At 30.4% G+C, this 21,717-nt stretch overlaps 1 protein-coding gene across 4 annotated transcripts in view; it reads right to left on the reverse strand.

Moving 5' to 3' along the window:
- TMX3 (thioredoxin related transmembrane protein 3) overlaps positions 1-21,717 on the reverse strand; it is an 89,334-nt gene that overhangs the window by 10,650 nt on the left and 56,967 nt on the right. For all 4 annotated transcript variants that reach the window (XM_051970528.1, XM_051970529.1, XM_051970531.1 and 1 more), the window contains exons 9-13: positions 20,258-20,324; positions 14,353-14,451; positions 10,849-10,906; positions 7,260-7,313; positions 6,162-6,221 (exon numbers count right to left, since the gene is read on the reverse strand). In XM_051970528.1, the coding sequence (XP_051826488.1) occupies positions 6,162-6,221; positions 7,260-7,313; positions 10,849-10,906; positions 14,353-14,451; positions 20,258-20,324 (338 nt within the window). The remainder of the gene's footprint in view (positions 1-6,161; positions 6,222-7,259; positions 7,314-10,848; positions 10,907-14,352; positions 14,452-20,257; positions 20,325-21,717) is intronic.

Raw genomic sequence — 21,717 nt, forward strand, 5'->3', positions numbered from 1 at the left:
TTGGTTTAGGCAATTGGGGTTAAGTGACTTGCCCAGGGTCACACAGCTAGGAAGTGTTAAGTGTCTGAGACCAGATTTGAACTCAGGTTCTCCTGAGTTCAGGGCTGGTGCTCTATACACTGTGCCACCTAGCTGCCCCTTATAATATATTTTTAAGAAGCAACATGGAGTCTCCTGAGCTTCTTTAAACACATGGCCACATGAATGTAGTGCAAGTATAATTTCTGTGACTTGGGAAGTATTTGGGAGAGAAAAGGAAGAATGAAGAACTGTTAGTGATGATGATGATGATGGTTCATTTGAATCAGGACAAATAGAAGATGATAGCGCCTTTGAGAAAAAGTGAAAAATTACATGAATTAAGTTTGTTGCCATTTAATTGTTTTTCAGTCATTTCAGTTTCTCAGAAGTCCTCATGACTTTTTGGGGATTTTCTTGGCAAAAACACTGGAATGATCTGCCATTTCCTTTCCCCCCAGTTCATTTTACAGATGAGGAAACCAAGGCAAACAGGGTTAAGTGGCTTGTTCAAGTTCACATACTACCTAGTAAGTTTTCTAAGGCAGATATGAACTCAGGAAGATAAGTCTTCCTGTCCCCAGCTCCAGTGTTCTATTCATTGTGCCATCTAGCTGCCCATAGGTTTGGAGCAAGTATAATGAGTTTCATTTTTGACATGCTAAATTCAATTTATTTCAAAAAGCATATACAAAGCACCTAACAACTATGTATCAGATTAAAAAGCAGAATAAATAGAAATGTGGCCTGAGAGTCAGAAGACTTTGGGTTCAAAATACTTCTGACACATTCTGTGTCATTCTGTGTCAATTATTTAATCTATTAGTGTCCCAATTATTTCTAAAGATTTTAAAATTATAAAACACATAATTATTTGCATTGCAGAAACTCCTCATGGGGCGTTCCTTATATCAAGAGAACAGGTCAGGGCTAAGAACTAAGGTTATAAAGACAAAAAATTAAGTTTCTAATGTCAAGAAGCTTCCAGACTGAGTTTGAGATGCTTATGGGACAAGAAGATGGAAATACCTAGTAGAAAATTGGAATTATGAGAATGATGATAAAGAAAAAAGATTAAACCTAAATGTAAAGATTTGGAAGTTTGCATAAACATAATAACTCAAATCCACAGAACTCATGAAATCACTGGGAGAAAGCATATATAAAGGCCCAGGGATCTGAGGTGACAACTATAGTAAAGGCTGGTTCTAGTATACCATTAAGGATCACTTGAATTCACATCATTTACCTCTCTAAGCCCCAATTGCTTTATATATAATTGTAATTACCACACCAGCAACTTACATAAACCTAATCATGATTCCAAACTAATTTAGTTTTAAGTTTTGCTTGAAGCACCAACCTTGAAGTCAGGACAACCTGAGTTCAAATCTGGTCTCAGACACAACATTGCCTAGCTGTGTGACCCTGAGCAAATTACTTAACCCAATTGTCTCAGCAAAAAAAAAAAAAAAAAAAAAAAAAAAAATCTTGCTTGAGCTTTAAAATTCTATTTCAATTACTGAAAGGATTTTTCAAGATTGTTTAATTGGTCAGATAATTTGGTAGTACTTCTATAGAAGATTGCTTTTGCAAGCATGTATACTATAACAACAACCAAAAATATCTAGCATATATAACATGTAAAGCATGTATAATATGTATACATCTACACATATGTATATATATGTATGTATGTAATCTCATATATGCCAATCACTATACTATGTGATTTACAAATATCTTACTTGATTCTCACTACCACCCTAATAAGGTAAATACACACACACACACACAGCTGTACTTATAAAACAGATCTCATAAGTTACATATAAAATTTCCCTTTAAGTGTTTGATATTAACACAGATGTGTTTTTATTAAATTATTACATTATCATCTATATAATAATCAATCATTAACACTCCATTCTTGATCAAAACTAAAAAAACAAGTTTTCTAATCTTCTTTATAACCTGAAAACTAGCCTCTATATACCCCATAAATGCAAGGTGTAAGGTAAAGCACATTAGACTTGGAGTTAAGAGAAAACTGACTCAAATTTTGCCCCTGAAACTTAACAAGTTCTATGTAAGTTTCAATTTCCTTATATATAAAATAGCAATAACATTTGCAATTCATATTTCAAAAGGCTGGTATAAAGATCAAATAAGTATGTATATATACAAATACATGTACATATACATATGCATGGAGACACCTTGGCAAACTTTAAAATGTGATATAAATATCAACCTTTGTTATTATTAGTATGAAGTACTTAGTATTTGTTATTACTTCTTTTTTGGAATTAGTGTACATTTTGTTTGAATCTATTAATCCTTCTAATGGAATGGACTGAGAACCAAGACCATTCCCCCCAAAAAAAAAAAATTTCAGGGAAAAAACAAAATTAAACAATTTATTCTGAAAGAAATATATATATATATTTAAAAACTGGATTTAACTTAAGGTTATAACTTCTTCCATATTCTTAATCATATACATAATTAATCCCAAACAAAATTAAATACTCATAACCAGAAATAGTAATTTCTTTACAAGACAATTATTTTCATTTTGTAAAGGCATAATTATATTATTTTAAATGGATTTCACTTCCATTTTTTCAATGAGTGATAAAAATTATGCCAGTGCTCTGTATAAATTTATTTTTATACTAAAATCAATTTAAGTCTCACAAAATTATAAACATAAATATTCTCTTGTACATAATTTTTCTGAGTTAATGACTGATTTTTACATGAAGCCTAAAATATCCTCTCTGAAACTTTTACCTGTTACTTCTAGGTCTGCCTTCTATGGCTATCCTGACTTTTGGCTTCTACAGCCAATCAGCACGTTCACAATTAGCCCATTAAATATTTACTCTAAACTCTGTATTTTCTGGGCTTAAAATATCTCCAGTTTTTCCATGGCATGAACTGGAGGCTTTCTGTCATTCTGACCTCTGGACACTCTTTATCATTTTCCTTTATGAATCAAAGCACCAACAATGAACACAACACACTAGATTTAGTCTCAAAAACAAAATGTGATAGGACTCCAGACATTATGACTTTGTTAATACTATTGACTCATTTGAACTTTACAGTCAGTTAAAACATCCAGATGTAGGGGAGATAAACTGCTGTATGATAATTATTTTTTAAGTCATTAAAACAATATACATATTAATTTAATTAAATTTTCATCTTATTAATTTGGCCAAGTGTTCTAGCCTAGAAAATAACTTATTTTTTTAAAAAAATTCTGATACTTATGATACTAGAACAGAATAGGTAGTTAAATATTTACTGAAGGAATACATTTCTTCTGTCATTTATTTCATCTTTCATCTGCCAGTTTTTGTGAGCCAGTTAGAAGTCAGAACTCTGATCCCTTAAGTGGCAGACTCCCAGGAAACCTCCTTGGAATACTCTGGTTAATCTTTTTTGTTTTTTTTTCTCAGAAAACTGTTTCCAGAGGAAGAATTCCTAATCTTGATTCCTTCTCCTCCCTCTCTCCCCCACCCCCTCAACTTAGAGAAGGTTTAGAGTATAGTTTGCCTTTTTAGGTTATAAGTCTTGCTTGCTCCAGAGATTGGCAAAGTTTAAGATAAGATTACATTTGGGGCCACCTCAAGGATTAGGGAAGCTTAAGTTTAGATTGAGCTTCTCCCAAAGAATGGGGTGACTTAGGTTTAGATTAAGTTTTAGTTTGTAGATTATTGTTCACTTTAGGAATGATAAAACAAGTTGAATTTTAATAGTAGGAAGAAAAAAAAAGACTTAAAAATGTGACATCTGGCATAAAAATGTAATAAATTCAGCTGATGGTTTATTTTTAGCAAATCCAATTTGTGAAACTATTGATAATTAAAGAAATTAAGTTTAATCACTGAAAATTTTTATTTTCATTAGATGAACTTTTGCTTTTGATGGGAAGTTTTAAGTGATAGTTTTTCCCCATCTTCCCTTAAAAGGAGTTTCTTTTTTATATCCTCTCTATCTTAGGATATTTTGTCTGATGTTGTACTAAATAAAAATGTGTAATTGTGTTAAGGATGTCTTATTCACCAACAAACTATCAGTACAATAATTATTAGTGTTTTGAAAATGGGGTTGATAGTTTGCTAATCTGAATGGATAAGCAACATGCTAATTCCTCATAAGATCTATCTAATCTTTTCATATGTTAACATATAACTATCTGTAGCAGGTTTAGCCATAACATGAATATGAGAGAGATTTTCCACATTAAGAGAAGTTATAGAAGAAGGTGCCAATTTGTGCTTTGTCACCAGAAGAAAAGAAAATGAAAGATGCATTTCTTAAAATAATACTTAGCCAAAGAAAATTCTACTATCTTTCATTTCCAACCTTCAGTCTCTTGACAATTTATTCTGGTAAATATCATGAGAGGAAAAAAGTCTTTAACAAAATACTATTCTTAGTAAAAATCACATAAAATCTCTTATAGTCTTTTTTTTCCCCCTTAGCTCCTTATCTAACAAAATTGCTGAGTGGTAACAATGAATAGTTAGAAAACAAATCCCTAAGAACAAACTCCTACATAGTTTTTTTTTTTTTTTTTTTTTTTTTTAGTTTAATCTGTTAAAGTTCATTAGAGCTTCTCAAAGTAAAACATGATTTCTACAGCTTAGACATACTGCAATCTCTTGACAAGAAGAAAGTGAGAAATTCTCATTTTGATTTTAAGGACAAATTATTGTCATTAGCAATTACAAAATATAAATTAAATGTTTATAGATGTTATTCCCTAGTTATTATCCCAGTATTTTATTTAGTCTACTTTGCTTTTCAAAGTAGAATGAAAAAAAAAAAAAAGAGAGAAAATTTAGCACCATTATCTGATACTTCTAGCAAATAGCTAGATGGCACAGTAGACATAGTTCTGGACTTAGAAGAATTGAATTTTTGGAAGGATGGAATTCAAAATTCACTGAGAAGAACTGAATTCAAAATCATCTTTAAATGATGTTAGCTGACTAAACCTCTGTCTGCCTTAGCTTCTTCAACACTAAAATGAGGCTGATAATAAGACCACTCTCCCAGCCCAGTGTTGTTGCAGGATCAAATGAAATAATCTTTATAAAGAGTTTTGTTAATCTTAAAGGTATTAAAATTGCTGTTATTCTAGTTTCTTGGTAGCACCATAGACTACTTTCAATAGAAGGAGATTTTCCCTTAATAAAAGTTATGAGACATTTATAATACATAACAAGACTGTAAATATATTCTTCCCACAAGTAGGATCTTTTTGTTATATTCTAGAGCCAGATTATAATAAAACTTTATATCTGAATTAGGATTATTTGAATGACAAAAATCTGAATTATTCAAAGATCTATATTCCCATTCCCTACTAAAAGAAACTAGAGAGTTCCCACTGTCATTTTATAAAGGACAGTTTTCTTTGGCTTATTCCATCAAAAGAGAAGTCATGCATTTACACAAATTATGAATTACAGTTTAAAAAACAAAGCAGCCATGTAAGAGACAACATCAACAACTAATTTCAAGGGGGATACCTAATTTCATTAGGTAGGTTAATGGGAATGGATAAAGAGGGAGGAAAAGAGTCGGGGGGGGGGGAGGTGGGAAGATAGGGGAGGGATCCTTAGAGTAGAGTTGTGGGAAGGGAAGTGGAGGAGTTTGGGGTTGAAGGAGTTTCAAGTGACAGCAAGGCAAGTCAACAGGTGGAAGTTTTATATTTAGTTTTTTTTTTCTTATTTTGCATTTAAGTTCTAAATAAATACATTTAATAAAAAAGAAAGTACAAATCAAAACAAATTGGATCTAGTTTAACACCTACTCAATATGAAATCAAACAAGACTCAGATATTTAATAAATATATTAGTGACTTGAATGATATAATTCCATTAAACCTGCAGGTTACTTTAATATTCCTTTAGTTAATTTTAAAATGGCTATGAAAATTCTAAATAAAACTTAAAACATGTGAACAGTTTAATTAATCTCCAAACTATGCTTATAGGAACAAACTCATCATTTTTAAAGGTAATGTATATACTATCTGAATAAATTATATATTTTCATTCTGCAGCCACTTAGTAGTTACCAAATAATCATAAAGCTAAATATATATCAGTTTACTTACTCCATAAGCAGGTTGTTTACATAGTCACTTCCATCTATGTGTCCAAATTGAAAATCTCTCCTAATATGAAAAAAAAATAATATTAAAGGGCAATAAAAGAAAACAATTATATTAATAGGGTTAATTTGGGCTTAGGAAGAACTAAATAATGAACACTAATTATTGTGTTATGAATTTTTCTCAGTGAGATGTTGAGCAATCATGATTGTACTCCTAACTTTAAGAATAATATCTATTTCCTTAAAGCAATGGAGGCAAAATATTGTCCTTTGTTTAAGAAAAAAGAAAAAGATTTTTTTTTTTGGTCCCTAAGTTCCTGATTAGATCTTCAGAAAAAGAAAGGAGAGAAGGAAAGAAAATTCTGTCCTATTATAGTGATCTCCCAAACACTGCTACTGCGATTGGAACTGGACAATATGATGTCTAAAGTTCTTCTAAGTCCTAAATTCTATAACTTTATTAGACAGCAAAAAATACCATTCTTTAGGAAAAAGAATGTGAATAATTTACTTGCTAAGTTACAGATTTGTTTGGAGAGAATTATATATAATATGCTCTTTGTACCTGTACTGATTCATACTTTAAAAAAGACAATATAATGTTACTTAACACGCATATATCCTTAACATAGGCTTAGCAGAGGATAAAACTACTAAGTCTGAAGAAGACTTCTGAAGAAGAAGCAATAATTATAAATTCAAATAACATTTATTAGTATAATAGAAAGTTTTCAACTGACTATTAATATCAAAGGAGAAATATTAACGTCAGTAAAAACAGACTGAAAATGGGACAATTAATATTATAAATATAAAATTGCATTTGCTGTACTTTTGAAATGTGGATTAAAGGATAGCTAAAATTTAATGCCTGATGACTAACTGATCCTATTCATATTTCAAATTTTTAATTTTTATTTTCAGCAATTCTATTTACAATTTTTAAAAATCCAGTTAATTTACATCAAAATGTAGCAAATATCAATTTACTTCAGTTACCTGATTCAACCGGGAAAATGCAAATAACTTTTGTAACAAAATAAGAGATTAATATAAAAGTAAAGAGAAAAAAGAACCATCTAAAAGGTTTAGAACCTACCTGCGAAAACGATCTCTATAATCTTTAGCTATTTCCTGAATAACTTCCTTTAATCTGTAGAAAAATAAACAGTTAAAATATAGCAATCTCAAATCTATTTTAAAAAAAGATTGACTAATTTAATATCTAATAGTGATTAAATCAAGGAGGTTGAAATTATTTTAAAACAAGGGTTTTTGGTTTAATAACTTTATATTTTTATCCCTCTTCAGAGTACATTGCTGATTCTTCTCCACAGGTCTTTGGAAGCCTCTTTATCATGGAAGCTTGCCAAATTAGAAATATTTTCCATTCCTGAGGCCTCACCTTATTTTGCATTAGCTAACTCATTGCAGAACATACAATTTGAGGAACTAATTAATTTTTAAAATGCTAAATTTTTAGCATTAAAATTAATTTTTTCTTTCTATAAAAGTGTTAAAATTTTCAGTTATATTTTAGGATGCTACATTATTATGTGAACATTTAATCTTCAGTATCCTTACTTGTTCTGATAGAAAACTTTTAAAGGAAAATTCCAATTACTAGTAGATACTCTCTAAAAATGTATTTTCTGGTACCCCAAAAGATAACTATTCACCGTTATCCTTTCCTAAGAAAGTTTCCTTAACCTGCTTTGTAAAGGTTTTGCCCCAATCCCAAGCTATCTGTGGAGTATTTATATGCGACCTCAGGAAAGCAAAATATTGGGAAAGGGAGGAGTGTGTGTGTGTGTGTGTGTGTGTGTGTGTGTGTGTGTGATACTAGACAAACCAGGAATATCAAATGACTCATTTAAAAAAAATTTTTTTTTTTACTATAATTTGTCATATCTGAAAATACACTTAAAATATATATATTTAAAAGCAGGTTTATATTATGTTATTTTTCAACAAAAAATTTCAACCAACTTTCTCTGTTAGTACAGTTGATACAGCCTAATCCTTCAAATTATTCTTAAATTTTATTCCTTTAATTAGAAAAAAAAAAGTCATACAAAAAGTAGTTTCTTTGAATCTTCAAGATTTTCCTTGGAAATGTCCTTGGAAGTTATTACATTAGATAAATTTGTGGTTGAAGTATACAGGTAGGGGGCTGTATTTGACCCAAAGAGTGCCTGAAATTAACTATTTAATTGATAGTAGATACACTGGAAAGTATCATTGTCAAAGAAATTAATATCCACGGATAGTATATTATGAATTGTTTTCAGTTTTTTTATTTAAGTTTTTCTGGAAGTTGATATATACATGAGTGAAGAGTCAGGAAGGTTCTGGAAATTTAGTGAGAAGCTCTATGTCTAAAAACCCCTGTATCATTTTAGCAGCTACCTACCTTAATGGGGAACATTATAAAGTCTAAGGAAATAATTTGTCTCTTAGTAACTTTTGGAAAGGACAGTGAAAGCGAATCTTTAAAGTAATAGGACACTTTAGTCATTTTAGAAAGCATGCCTTTATTAATGCTATCTAATTTTTCGGGGGTGGGAGGAGGGGAAATGGGGTGACTTGGTCACCATTTCACAATGTTCAATTATTATTAATATATTGTAAAATTAACAGTAGACAAATCCTTCTACAGAAGAATTATGTAATAATCCCTTCTTCATCCTATATAGTTGATTTTTAAAACTTGAATTACAATTTTACATTCCAGAGTCTTCCAAGATCTTTTTCTTTGCTAATTTTGTCATTCAAAAGTTTGTCCATCTGTCTTTGTATTGTATACATTCAGAGACACAGGATGGTACAATAAAAAAGGGTACCTGATAAAAAACAAGACTCCTGACTCTGCCACTGATATGACTTGGATAATCAACTTAATTTATAAAAGTAGGATGAAAATAATTATACCATTTTATAACAGAATTTTTATAACAATAGATAAAGTTATATATATATATATGTATAATATACACATGTAAAAAATGTCATATGCTGTAAAGCACCATACACACACACACACACACACACACACACACACACACACACACACACAAAAAGCTTCATATGCTACAAAACACCAAATAGATTGTGAAATGATTTTCAATTTCTTGATCATTATTTTTTGGGGACATAATAAGCAATATAGTGGTTGCTTTGAATTGTATGGTTTCTTCTTCCTCAAAGCCCTTTTACAATACGGATTCTGTCTTAGTGTTGGTAGCTATTTTGCTCATGGCCTCTCCTCCCAGTGCAGTCTGCTATAGACTGTGCTGCAGATATTAAAGTGTGTCATAGAAATCTAATCTGTACTCTGGGGGCACAGCAAATGCAGTATTAGGACATGTCTCCATTTTCCTAGAGTTAAACAGACAAATAACAGGGGGAAATCTGCTTCTGAACAAGGGTTGATGTGTATCTCTTTATAAAACACAATATATACATAATGAATGAATCATGAGATGATTCTACTGACTGAGAGGATCCATTTTTGTTTCTGTCAAAACAGAAACAAAGCAAGACATTTTCCCCTAGTTTAAAAACAAGAATTACTAAGAAAATCTTTTACCCTTTTGTTAATCCACTGAGAGGTTAATACAGTGATTAACTTGTTTTACTTGATTAAAAATTAAAGATAATCAAGGTACGAAAGAAACATGCACACGACAAATAGCTACATGCAGACCACAATGCTAAAAAGTTATTTATTTGTTTATTTCTCCAGAATATAAAAACATTCCCTCACAAATTCCTCCTTTAAATAGACAAAATCTGGCCCATTACTTGGTGATGAAAGAGAAAGGTTCACGATTCTTAAATAGGAAAAGGAATAAGTACAACTGGATAGGGAATTATTAGTACCTAGAATGAGATGTGTAAAGGAATATTTTCATTATGATCAAGAGTAAGATTACTAGAAAAAGCTCTATTTCACCAGTTGTGTGGGAGAATTCTCAACAAATGGAACTTGAGGCTTAGAGATCTCATAAATTTATTTAAGCTGAAGTTCATAAATACAAACAAAACAGTGAAATTGCTTTACAGAGGCTGAAATTTTTGGGAAGAGTTTTTCCCTTATCCAGCAAAGGCTAGGGGTTTCTGTTTAGGAAAGTAGGTCATATCCAATTTTCTGTATGTGGTGAATGCCTATAGATCCCAAGCTATAAATTAACCATAGTTCCATTATGATTCTCCATCTAAAGAGAACAGAATTTATAATCAGTCAGTAGGGGAGGAGAGGCACCAGTTTTTGTATTACTGAATACCAGTATTAAGAGGCAGATCATAAGGCCTACTCACTAGTGAGTACATATTAGAAAATATCTAAGCAAATGATCAAGCTGAAGTTAATAACAACCCTTCTATAGACTCAAAACACCATAGGAAATGTCATTTTTTAAGGTTAGAGCAACACTCTTCAATCTCTCAAGAAAAAAGTGTTCAATGGAATCCAAGGTATATTTGAGTCTTGTCATGAATCCATGAACAAAAGCGATATGATCATCAGGACATAATCCTTTTCTGTTTCAATTTTCTCATAACTTGTATATATTGCAAGTGGCATATAAATTGTATCTAAATATATATAGCTACAAAATTGAAGTTGAGTCCTACTATTTAAAAATTTTGATTGTTTCAAGAGCTATAATCTTTCATGAAAATCATACCTGGTATGCTCAATTGTTGCATTTTTCCCATCAATAACTGCTATGACAATAAGTTTTCCTGAAATAAAAAGAATGTTCTAAATTCATCAAAAATCTCTGTAAATAACTGATGCAACTTTATTTTACTTATGACATGCTTTTTTATATCAAGTGAATTAGGAATTCTGTTAATACTGTTCCTAAAATTCAAATTAAACTGTTTGAGTCAAGTCAGGCATTTTCAAGTCAGGCATTTACCCTAAGGTAAAAATGTCATGTCAAGCAACTACATAAAATATTTTTTTCCTTAAAAAAATAAATGAGAGGGCATTGTTTCTTTGTTTGATTTGAGCATGAAAGTTACAAGGAAAAAAGGTAGTAAAGGAGTGGTAGGAAACTAAACTATATAGTGGATAGAGTTTTAGACCTGGAAGAATTAAAAAGAGCTGAGGTCGGGTCTACCCTTAGACATTTATTAGCTATGTGACCTTGAGCAAATCACTTAATTTCAATCTGCCTTAGTTTCCTTATCTGTAAAATTATGACAACAAATAACACCTACCTCCTACAGTTGCTGTAAGGATCATACGAAATTTCACGTATAAAGTATTTTGTAAACTAGTCACTGGACTGGATTTTTTGAAAAGAAGAAAGGAGAGAAGGGAGGCTAATAAATATTTAAAATATACATGCAAGAGCAGAATGAAGTTCAGAAGTAGACAAAGACAAGCAGGCCAGTTTTAGAACCATTAAACTGAATTTGTCATCTACTTTAAAATCATCAAGATGAATATAAATTTGTGGCTTCATATATGACTTTTTTTCTGTGCTTCTTTACTTGTGTATGTATGTGATGATTATGTTTCTTAATTTTTGTCAAGTACATAATAATGCAGAAGGAATATTAAAACAATTGTTGGCAAACAAAAACATAATAATAAAACCATTAAGAGGCAGATGAGATTTAAAATATAAGGCAGTAAGCTCTATTTCCAGTATTTTAGATTATTTCCTATAAAACATGAGTATGTCATAAGAAAAGCTAACAAAGAAGAAAGAAGTGCTGAACTAATGAATTACGTTTGCACTACTCAGATTCTTTTAGGGCAGTGTCACCAGACACCATACAAAACTTAATCTATAATCCTAATACCATTCCCCTCTAATAATAATACACAAATATAGCCAAAACAATTAACATTTAACCACTAGATAAAACAAAAATATTAAAAGAATTATCCAAAATGTTATGCTAGTTACTCCAACTAAAACACATTTTCATCCACTTCTCCGAATAAAATTTCTTCCAAATCAAGCTCAATATAGAAATATTTGTGACAATTCCATCAATTTATAACTTTCACACAATAACCCCATTAGAAATGTAATATAAATACTATTAATTCATCTTGCAGATTAAAAAAAAAAACCTAAGACTCAGAAAAAATGTTAGTGATTTGCTCATTCACACAGGAAATAAATGCTACAATAATACACAAGTCCTTCAGAATCCGAAACCAGCTACTGTTACTGTTTTCTCAATGTGTCTCCATTCTTCCACCAATCCTTCATAAAATATATGACTATACTTATATATCCTCTGAAACCATTTTATTTGGCCCATGTGAGACATAATTAGGCTACTTTTTTTCTATTTTTGTTCTACTTTGTAATACTCTGTCCTCTATTTTTTTTATGGTTACGTATCAAACTCAGAAAAATAAAACCATTTTCCCAGTGTCACAAGATTTAAGACTAAAAAATTACCTTAAAGATGCTATATCCCAAATACCTAATTTTCCAGGTTATTTGACTCACGATTGGAAATATTAAATTGAAATTCAGCCAAGAAGTTCTAACTGATGATATAAACATAGGCATAATTAGCATACAGCTCTAGATTGGATAAATAAGAAGAGTTTTAAAAGTGATGTTATTTAAAAAAAAAAAAAAAGAATTGAGGACTACTTAGGAGGATAGGAGCAAAATCACAAACTCTCAGAGGTGGAAGGAGCATTAGAGGTCACTTGGTTCAACTTTATCTGAATAGCATCCACTCTATGATATCCCTAGACAATGGGTCTACATCCTCCACCTGAAGAATTCTAGTGAAAAGAAGTATGCTCTCTTGAGAAAGGCCATTCCAAGTTAGTACAAATCTAATTATATGAAAATTTTTCTAAAGCATCAAGCCTAATGGAAAGAAGAGTTATGGTAAAAGAAAATAGAGGTAGCACAAGTTATAGCACAAGCAAAAATTGCCATCTCTTCCAACTCATCCACTCCCCCCTTCAATATATGACTCACTTTTCTTCTCCCTAACATTCTTTAATTCTATCTTTTTTTTTTTTTTTGCTATTTTATTTTCCTTCCTTGCCAAAAAAAAAAAAAAAAAAAAAAAATTCAAAGGAATTTGTAGATACACCTGATATTTCTATTAGCACTTTAGCATGAAATGGGTTAACTCTTGTAATATATAATCTCTCTCCACAAGGGGAACCTTCTATATTCTGTACTCTGAAATGTTAAAGTCAATTCTCAGAGAAGAACTATCAAGAATTAGATTTAAAAGCAGATCAGCATCAAGGAAAAAAAAAGGCTTTTCATACTTTGTGTAACTGGAAAGCCCTGAATTTATTGTACTTATCATAAAATACACTACATTTGGAGTCAAAGGCTTTGATTCTAGTTTAAATGCTAGAATCTAACAATGAGAATGATAAAGTTACTTGGACTTAAGAGGGCTAGTTTATTTATATGTAAAATAAAAATGATAATATTTACACTACTTTTATAGATATTTTGTGAAGAAAGTGCTAAGTAAATGGCAAAGTACTATATAAATATAAATCATTGCATTGTTTAAAAATGTCAACAATTTTCTTTGGGAAGAACACAGTTATGACAATCTCTTAATGTTCTGCTGAAGGTGCTCTGCCCCAGACTTTTAAATCTTTACTATTCTGTCAAAAGGCCCCTGGTACAATTTCCCTCTCACTTCCAAATCAACTACAAAATGAAGAAGGGAAACAATAGACCATCAAAACATTTTTATCCAAAGCTTTTTCTTCAATTGTTCATCTATGTTATGGAACTATTTTGAACTTTCAAAAAAGTTTGTTAAGTACACTAGTTGGATGAATTCTTGTACATATTCCTTTCAAATTTATATTATTTCTGTTGGGACATAGTGAGAGCTAATTATAATTTAATTACAATGTCAACAAAAACAATCTACATTCCAAAGAAAACAAAATTAGTATTGTAAATAGAGCTGGATCTCTACTCAGCAGTTCTAGTTTTGAATGTTAGTTTTAGTTAGTTTTATCATTCACTGTGTGATGTTAAGCAAATAAGGTAACTTCTGAAGGCCTCAGTTTCCTCAGGTATAAAATAAATAGATGGATAAGAAAACTGCTAAGGCTTCTTTCAAATCTAAATCAATGGTTAACTTATATTCCTTTACAAATAACTTCCTCAGAATCATTAAATCAATCAAAAACATGCTACAGTAAGATATTTTACCTGTGTCTGTAAGTTCATAGAGGGTGAAGCCATCCACAGTAAGATAATTCTGAAATCTCTCTCTATTGACCCATGATTTAAGATCGCCATCTTCATATTCTTAAAAAGAAAGTAAGGGTAAAGGTGAACAAAGATTAAAAGCATACTAATTTTATAAATATATTATGTTCTTGAAAGCCAAGACCTATCAAGTTTTAATATTTTTTTTACATGAACAGTTAAAGGTAAATAGATAATTTTTTAAAAAGTGAAAACACTTTATCATACTTGCTAAAAATATATTTCAAAATATGTTCTTATTCAGGATAAACACTAAAATAAAAACTTTTAAAGTCAATCAAATGTGCTTTTAATTATTTTTCCTTTGAAAGCACAAACAAAATAAAAATCAAACATATTTTATTTATTAATAATCACTTTGCTTTTTTATATTGACCTAAATGGTGATTTTTTAAAAAAACTACTCATTTAGTTCCTATTAAAAAACTAAATTATATCACAATTAAAACTGGCAATTCTTTAAAAATGACAAAATCCAGCAATAACTTCTTGACTTCTAGAAAGACTGTGTGTGTGTGTGTGTGTGTGTGTGTATACCCCCACATACACACACACACACACACACCTGGGATTAATACCAAGAATGCCAAGTTAGTTTAATACTCGGAAAACAATCAGCATAATGGATCACATCAATAACAAAACTAACATAAATCATATAGTTATCTCAACAAATGCAGAAAAAGCTTTTGACAAAATAAAGTACCCATTCCTATTAAAAACCCTAGAGAACACAGGAATCAATGGGGTTTTTCTTATAATGATAAGCAGCGTCTATCTAAAAACCTTCAAAAAACAACATATGTACTGGGATAAGCTAGAAGCATTCCCAATACGATCAGAGGTAAAACAAGAAAGCCCATCATCACCACCTATTATTCAGTACTGTATTAAAAATGTTAGCTGTAGCAATAAGAGAGGAAAAACAAATTAGAACTAAAGCAGGCAAGAAGGAAACAAAACTATCATTCTTTGTAGATGGATATGAAGATATACGTATGAGAATTATGGAGAATAAACTAAAAATCTACTTCAAACAATTAACAACTTTAACAAAATTTCAGAATATAAAATAAACCCATTCATAAATCATCACTATTTCTATATATCACCAACAAAGCTCTCAAGTGAAAACTAGAAAGAGATATTCCATTTATAGTAACAAAAGATAATATAAAATATTTGGGAGTCTTATCTGTCAAGAGAAATCCAGGGACAATATGAAAAAAGACTTTTCATACAAATAAAGTCAGATCTAAACAATTAGGGGGAAAAATGAATTGCTTATGGTAGGTAGAGCTAATATAATAAAAACAACAATTCTACCTTATTTAGTACTATACCAATCAAACTGCCAAAAAAAAGTATTTTTATTGAGCTAGGAAAAAAATGTTAAAATTCATCTGAAAGAAAAGGAAGACAATATCAACAGAAATGATAGAAAAAAATAATACAAAGAAAACGGCCTAGTTGTGCCAGACTTAAAAAACTATATTTTAAAGTAACAGTCATCAAACTATTTGGTATTGGCTAAGAAATACAGTGGTTAATCAGTGGAATAGTATTGGTCTAATACTGAGGAAAGGCAACAAAAGGAAAATGGAGAAATTCCTAGTAAATGACTGAAATAAGAATCACACATCCTCTTGGTAGCTTTAAAATACAAGAGGTACCTGGGAAAAAAGAGATTAGTATTATCTTTTCTCCTGCACCATTTGGAGAGTACAGTAAATGGAAGAATTTTTTTTTTCATCCTCCAATAGCAATAGTCATAAGAAGCACAGCATCCATGATAAAGACTGAGTAATAAGAATCAATGCAGTTAGTGAGAAGAGTCAAGAATCTGAAAGATGAAGGTATGATCCTATTCAGGCAGTAACAGGATCCAAAGCAAAGAGTCCTTCTGGTCACAGTATATAGGTTCTAGTCCTTTTCCAAAATGGACATCAGTAAATTAAAGATTTCTTGAGTTTTGTCAAGATAACTCAGTAGGTAGGGCAAATTCTCTTTTTTAACAATCCAAAAGGTGACTCTAAACATGGACATAACCATATGGTCAAAATAGAAATTAGATTGATTTTATACTTTGCAGCCAAAGGTGGAAAAGCTGTACACAGTTAATTAAAACATGATCTGGATATGATTGTGGCTTTAAAACATGAGCTTCTTATTGCAAATTTAAAATTTGTATTGCAGAAAATAGGGGAAATTATATCATACTGGTATGATCTAAGTGACATCCCATATGAATATGAAGTTACGATGAAAAAATTTAAGGGATAAGATATGATAGAGTGCCCTAAGAACCAAAGACAAAGGTTCTTAATAATGCGAATGAGACAGAAACAAAGAAAAATTCCAAAGAAGACAAAATTTGCCATAAAGCAAAATAGCTGTCTGATGAGTCTTTTTCAAATAGCTGAGGAAAGAAGGAAAGCAAAAGGTAAAGGACAAGGGGGAATATAAACCCCATTGAAAACATAATTTCAGAGAATACCAAAGAGAGATAGAAAGGTTTTCTTTTGTGAGCAAAAAAAAAAAAAAAAAAAAACACAAAACAACAGACTGGGAAAGACAAAAGATCTCTTCAAGAAAATTAAGAGACAAGATGGTGCATGTTTCATGGAAAAATTGGCATGATAAAAGACAAAAATGGCAGGGACTTAACATAAGAGATTAAAAAGTGGTGGCAAGAATATCTGGAAAAACCATATAAGGATGATTTTAATTAACATCAACATTAACCATTAACAAAGATCGTGTGATTACTGATCTAGTATTTAGATATAGAATCAGACATCCTGGATGAAGACAAGTGGGCCTTAAGATATAGTGTTAACAATAAGACTAGTGGAAGTATGGAATTCCAACTGAGCTATTTAAGATACTAAAAAATAATTTTTAAAATGTTGCATTTGATAAGCCAGAAAATTTGGAAAACTTAATAGCGGCCACTCAATTGGAAATGATCAGCTTATATCACAATCCTAAAGAAGGATAAAGTCAAGGAATATTCAAATTACCAAACAAGTGCACTTATTTTACAATCCATCAAGATTATGCTTAAGATTCTGCAAATTAGCTTCAATAATACATGAACCAAGAACTACCATAGGATAGTTTCTGAAGAGGCAAAAAAACTATAGCTCAAACTACCAACATATGCTGGCTCGTGGAAAAAGCAAAAGTGTTTCAGAAAAACATATATTTCTCCTTTACTGATCACAATAAAACCTCTAACTGTACAGTTCATAACAAAATATACTAAGGCCAAAAAGAAACAGAATTGAACATGGAAAAACTGATTGGTTTAAGATTAGAAAAAGATTTTGACCAGGCTGTATACTGTCACCTTATTTATTTAAATTATATGCAGAATACATCAGGCAAAATGCCAGGCTGGATGACTCAAAAGCTGGATTAAGATTACTAAGAGAAATAACAATCTCATATATGCAGATGATACTACTCTGATGGTAGAAAGTTAAGAATTAAGAAGGTTCTTAATGAAGATGAAAGAGAAAAGTATAAAAGCTAACTTGAAGCTTAACAGCAAAAACATTATGATCTTGGTAATTGGAACGATCACTTCTTAACAAATAAAGGGAGAAAAAAAACAGAAGAGTGTCAGATTTTATATTCCTGGGTTCCAAGTTCACTGCAGACAGTGACTGCAGCAGTGAAATTTTAAAATGTTTGCTTCTTGGAAGGACAGCTATGGCAAATCTGAACAGCATACAAAAAAGCAGACATTACCTTGCAATAAATGTCCATATATGTGTAAAAGCTATGGTTTTTACAAGTTGCAACAATACAGCTGTGAGAGTTGGACTATAAAGAAAGCTAAGTGTTATAGAATCTACACTTTAGAAATGTGATGCTGGAGAAGAATTTTTAAGAGTTCCTTGCAAAACAAAAGATTTAAACTGAAATAATATTTAAATTAATTCAAGGTTTCACTGAAAGATCAAATACCAAAGCTGAAGCTTAAATATCTTAGCCATGTGATGAGAAAAAGGGACTCATTCTGATGTTGGAAAATCAAAGACAAAAAGAAATGGGGATAGCACAGGATGAGATGGCTAGTGTCATAAAAGACACGCACACAAACTTGGACAGTCTTCAAGAGATAGTGAATTAAAAAAGGGCCCGTTGTGTCATGATCTATGGAGTCATGAAGAGTTAACAAGTGAACAATTGAAAAACAACAAGAAAGCTAAAGATAGTAGAAACCATGACAGAGCATTTTTGCACTGACACACTGGCTAGAAGCCAGTTTCAAGGGAACTAGTAAAAGAACCTGCTATATATACTTTTCTACTTATGAAAACTATAGCTATCTACTCTTTCCAGTAATGCAGTATGTATAATTAGGGGAGATGTTTCCTTGCTATCTTTACCTTTTTCATTATACTATTTCAAGAGAATTGTCTCCTGATTGAATATCAAAGGTGAAAATATCAAAGAAGGCCTGTGAGCTCCAATTTTGGGAGTGTGGACCCAATTAATATTTCGTTCTTGAAGTAGTCCTTTCCTGGGGGGAATCTAAGCTGCCAATTCAAGTTAAGGGAAATAATTTAAAGGGTACTAAAAATAAATAAATGAAGGGATGGGTTTTTTTGGAGGGAGGGTGATTTGGTCTTGTGATTTCATGCACACAGTATACTTCTGGGATAAAAAAATCTACCTACTAACACAGAACAGCAACTATTCTAACTATTATCACAAAGAATTACCTAGTATATCTAGACAATAAGTGATATGGTAATGGCCACAGAGCTAATATATCAGGTACATGACTTAACCGCTTGCTCCCAAATCAACTATATAATGCTGTTCTTTAAAGAAAGACAGATCAATCAATAAAGACATTATATTCAAACTCCATAAAAAAGTTCTCTTGTAGGAGGGCTAACATCCAAGACAACAACTTACAGAAAAATTTAAATTTAGTTTATTTTAGAGTATTTACAAAATTCAAAATAGTATTTTAGATGGGGAAAAAACTGCACATGAAGAAGAAAAAATGAGATAGAGAAAATCTGTTTAAGTATCCACCAGGAAAAACAGATTTAAACACAAACTAATTAATCCTTTCTCTTCCTGCCTAAAAAGTAAATGAAAGGAAGAATTTTCGTGGGAAAATAATAATTTAATATCAGATGCATTTTTTGATCACCAACTTATCATTCAGTGGTCACTCAAACAAAAGAAAAAGGAAATCAAGATATATACATCATGAATTTTATATTATATATATTTTACAATGTGTGTGTGTGTGTGTATGTATATATAATTTTTGTTCATATAAAAATAGTTCCATAGTATTATTAAGTTATTATAAAATAGGCGATGCAATAAAATTTTTTATTTGAATTTTCACATTAACTTTAAACAAAGGTTAGTAGTAAAAATTGATAAAGTTTTACAATTAGCTTATTCATGTACTAAGGCATATTTTCCTGAAGTAAATCACTTGACAATTTTAACTCATCCATTTCTTTTCCAGTTGTAGTTTTAGGTGACACTAATATCATTTTAGTACCCCTGTATATATATTTTATAAAAATAATATTATAAAATATTAGATAATAGTTATATATTTGCTATTTAAATATTTAAATGAGTAGTGACATTTTAAGAGTTGCTGAATTTTGATTCCATCTACAATTCCATTGGAAATTTATGTTATCTGTATCTTGCATTAATGAAATGGAATTTATATATTTTTAGGTCATTCAACTTACTGATCAGCTGAATTTAGCTGATATTGCTAAATAAATTTAGTAAATATTTTATTCTAATCAAATTGTGCTGTAAACTACATGAGGCATGATGTACTTACCATCATATACAAAGTAAGTTTCATCTTTAAAAACAAGCACAGCAGGCATCTCATTCAAGGTTACATACTGAAAAAAATCAGAAATGTTAATATTTTAATCTTTGAAATCTTTAATCTTTGAAAAACTTTATTTTGTGGTTATTTATAGAGATCTTGTTATCATAAAATACAAAAAGATAACCCAAAAGAAAAATTAATTCAAATTCAATGAACACTCTGGATGGGAACTGTGAATTAGTTTAGTTATTCTGGAAAGAAGACAGGAATGATATTAAGAAATAATAATAATAGGGAACATTTAAAAATTATTTTAAGATCTACAAAACATTGTATATCTCATTTGATTCTCAAATTAGGAAAACCGAGGCAGATGAAGAGATTAGAATGACTTACCTAGAATTATACACTCAGTTAAGTATCAGACTAGAGGATTTATACTCAGATCTTTCTAATTTGGGAGGTAAAAGTGATGGTAAAAAGGAAGTATGGAAATGAGAAAAGGAAGATGATAAGTGGAAGAAAGAGCAAAAAGGGGGAGGGGAAAAGGGGAGAAAAAAGGGAGGGGGGAGAGAGAGAGAGAAAGAGAGAAAAAAACTGCTTTCATGGTAGAAAAAAATTAAAAATTGAAAATATAGTAGCTGACTACTAAAAAAAGAATAAACATAGTCTTACATATGAATGTAATTTATTGCACTATAAAAAGTAATAGGAATAAAAATATAGAAACTCATATAAAGACTTATGAACTAATAAATAAGTTAAGCAAACTATACTAGAAAAATATATATTAATTATATCAATGAAAACGAAGAGGACAATAATATAAAACTGAAAGTGAACATAATATAATTATAATGACCAAGCTTGGCCATGAAGAAAAACTCTTGTGTGGGGAACTATGGGTGTAGAATAGAACATAGAATATTATACTTGGTTGACTTTATTGTTAGTTTCTCTCGACAGCTTTTTCCTCTACTTTCTTTTTATTTTGTATGGAAGGATTGGGAAATGAAAGTAATATAAAAACAAAAGAGATTAGTATTTTTTTAAGTGAGATAAATCTGTCAATTATACTTTCATAGTATTATTTTTGAACTAGCTAGTGACTAATGGAAAAACAACTACCTAGAATTATATTTAAATAAATAACTAGTATTTAAACTAGTACATATGTGTGTGTGTGTGTGTGTGTGTGTGTGTATATATACATATATATATATGTATTTTTTGTGTGTGTGTGATCAGTTTTCTAAAATTAATGCAATGGGTTTTTTAAGTGAGTTAAATTACATGAATTAAACATATTAATAGAACTTTCTATTTAAAGAACTTTTATAAAAAACATTTGGTTACTTACATAGCTGTTTTATATATAAGGACATTTATAAATGTTTGTAAAACAGGGTAGAGTCACTCAGTAGTATTGTGAGTAAACACTCAACAAAAATTTATTAAGTATT

The sequence above is a fragment of the Antechinus flavipes genome, chromosome 1 (genome assembly GCF_016432865.1).
Source record: "Antechinus flavipes isolate AdamAnt ecotype Samford, QLD, Australia chromosome 1, AdamAnt_v2, whole genome shotgun sequence".
NCBI classification, from domain to species: domain Eukaryota; kingdom Metazoa; phylum Chordata; class Mammalia; order Dasyuromorphia; family Dasyuridae; genus Antechinus; species Antechinus flavipes.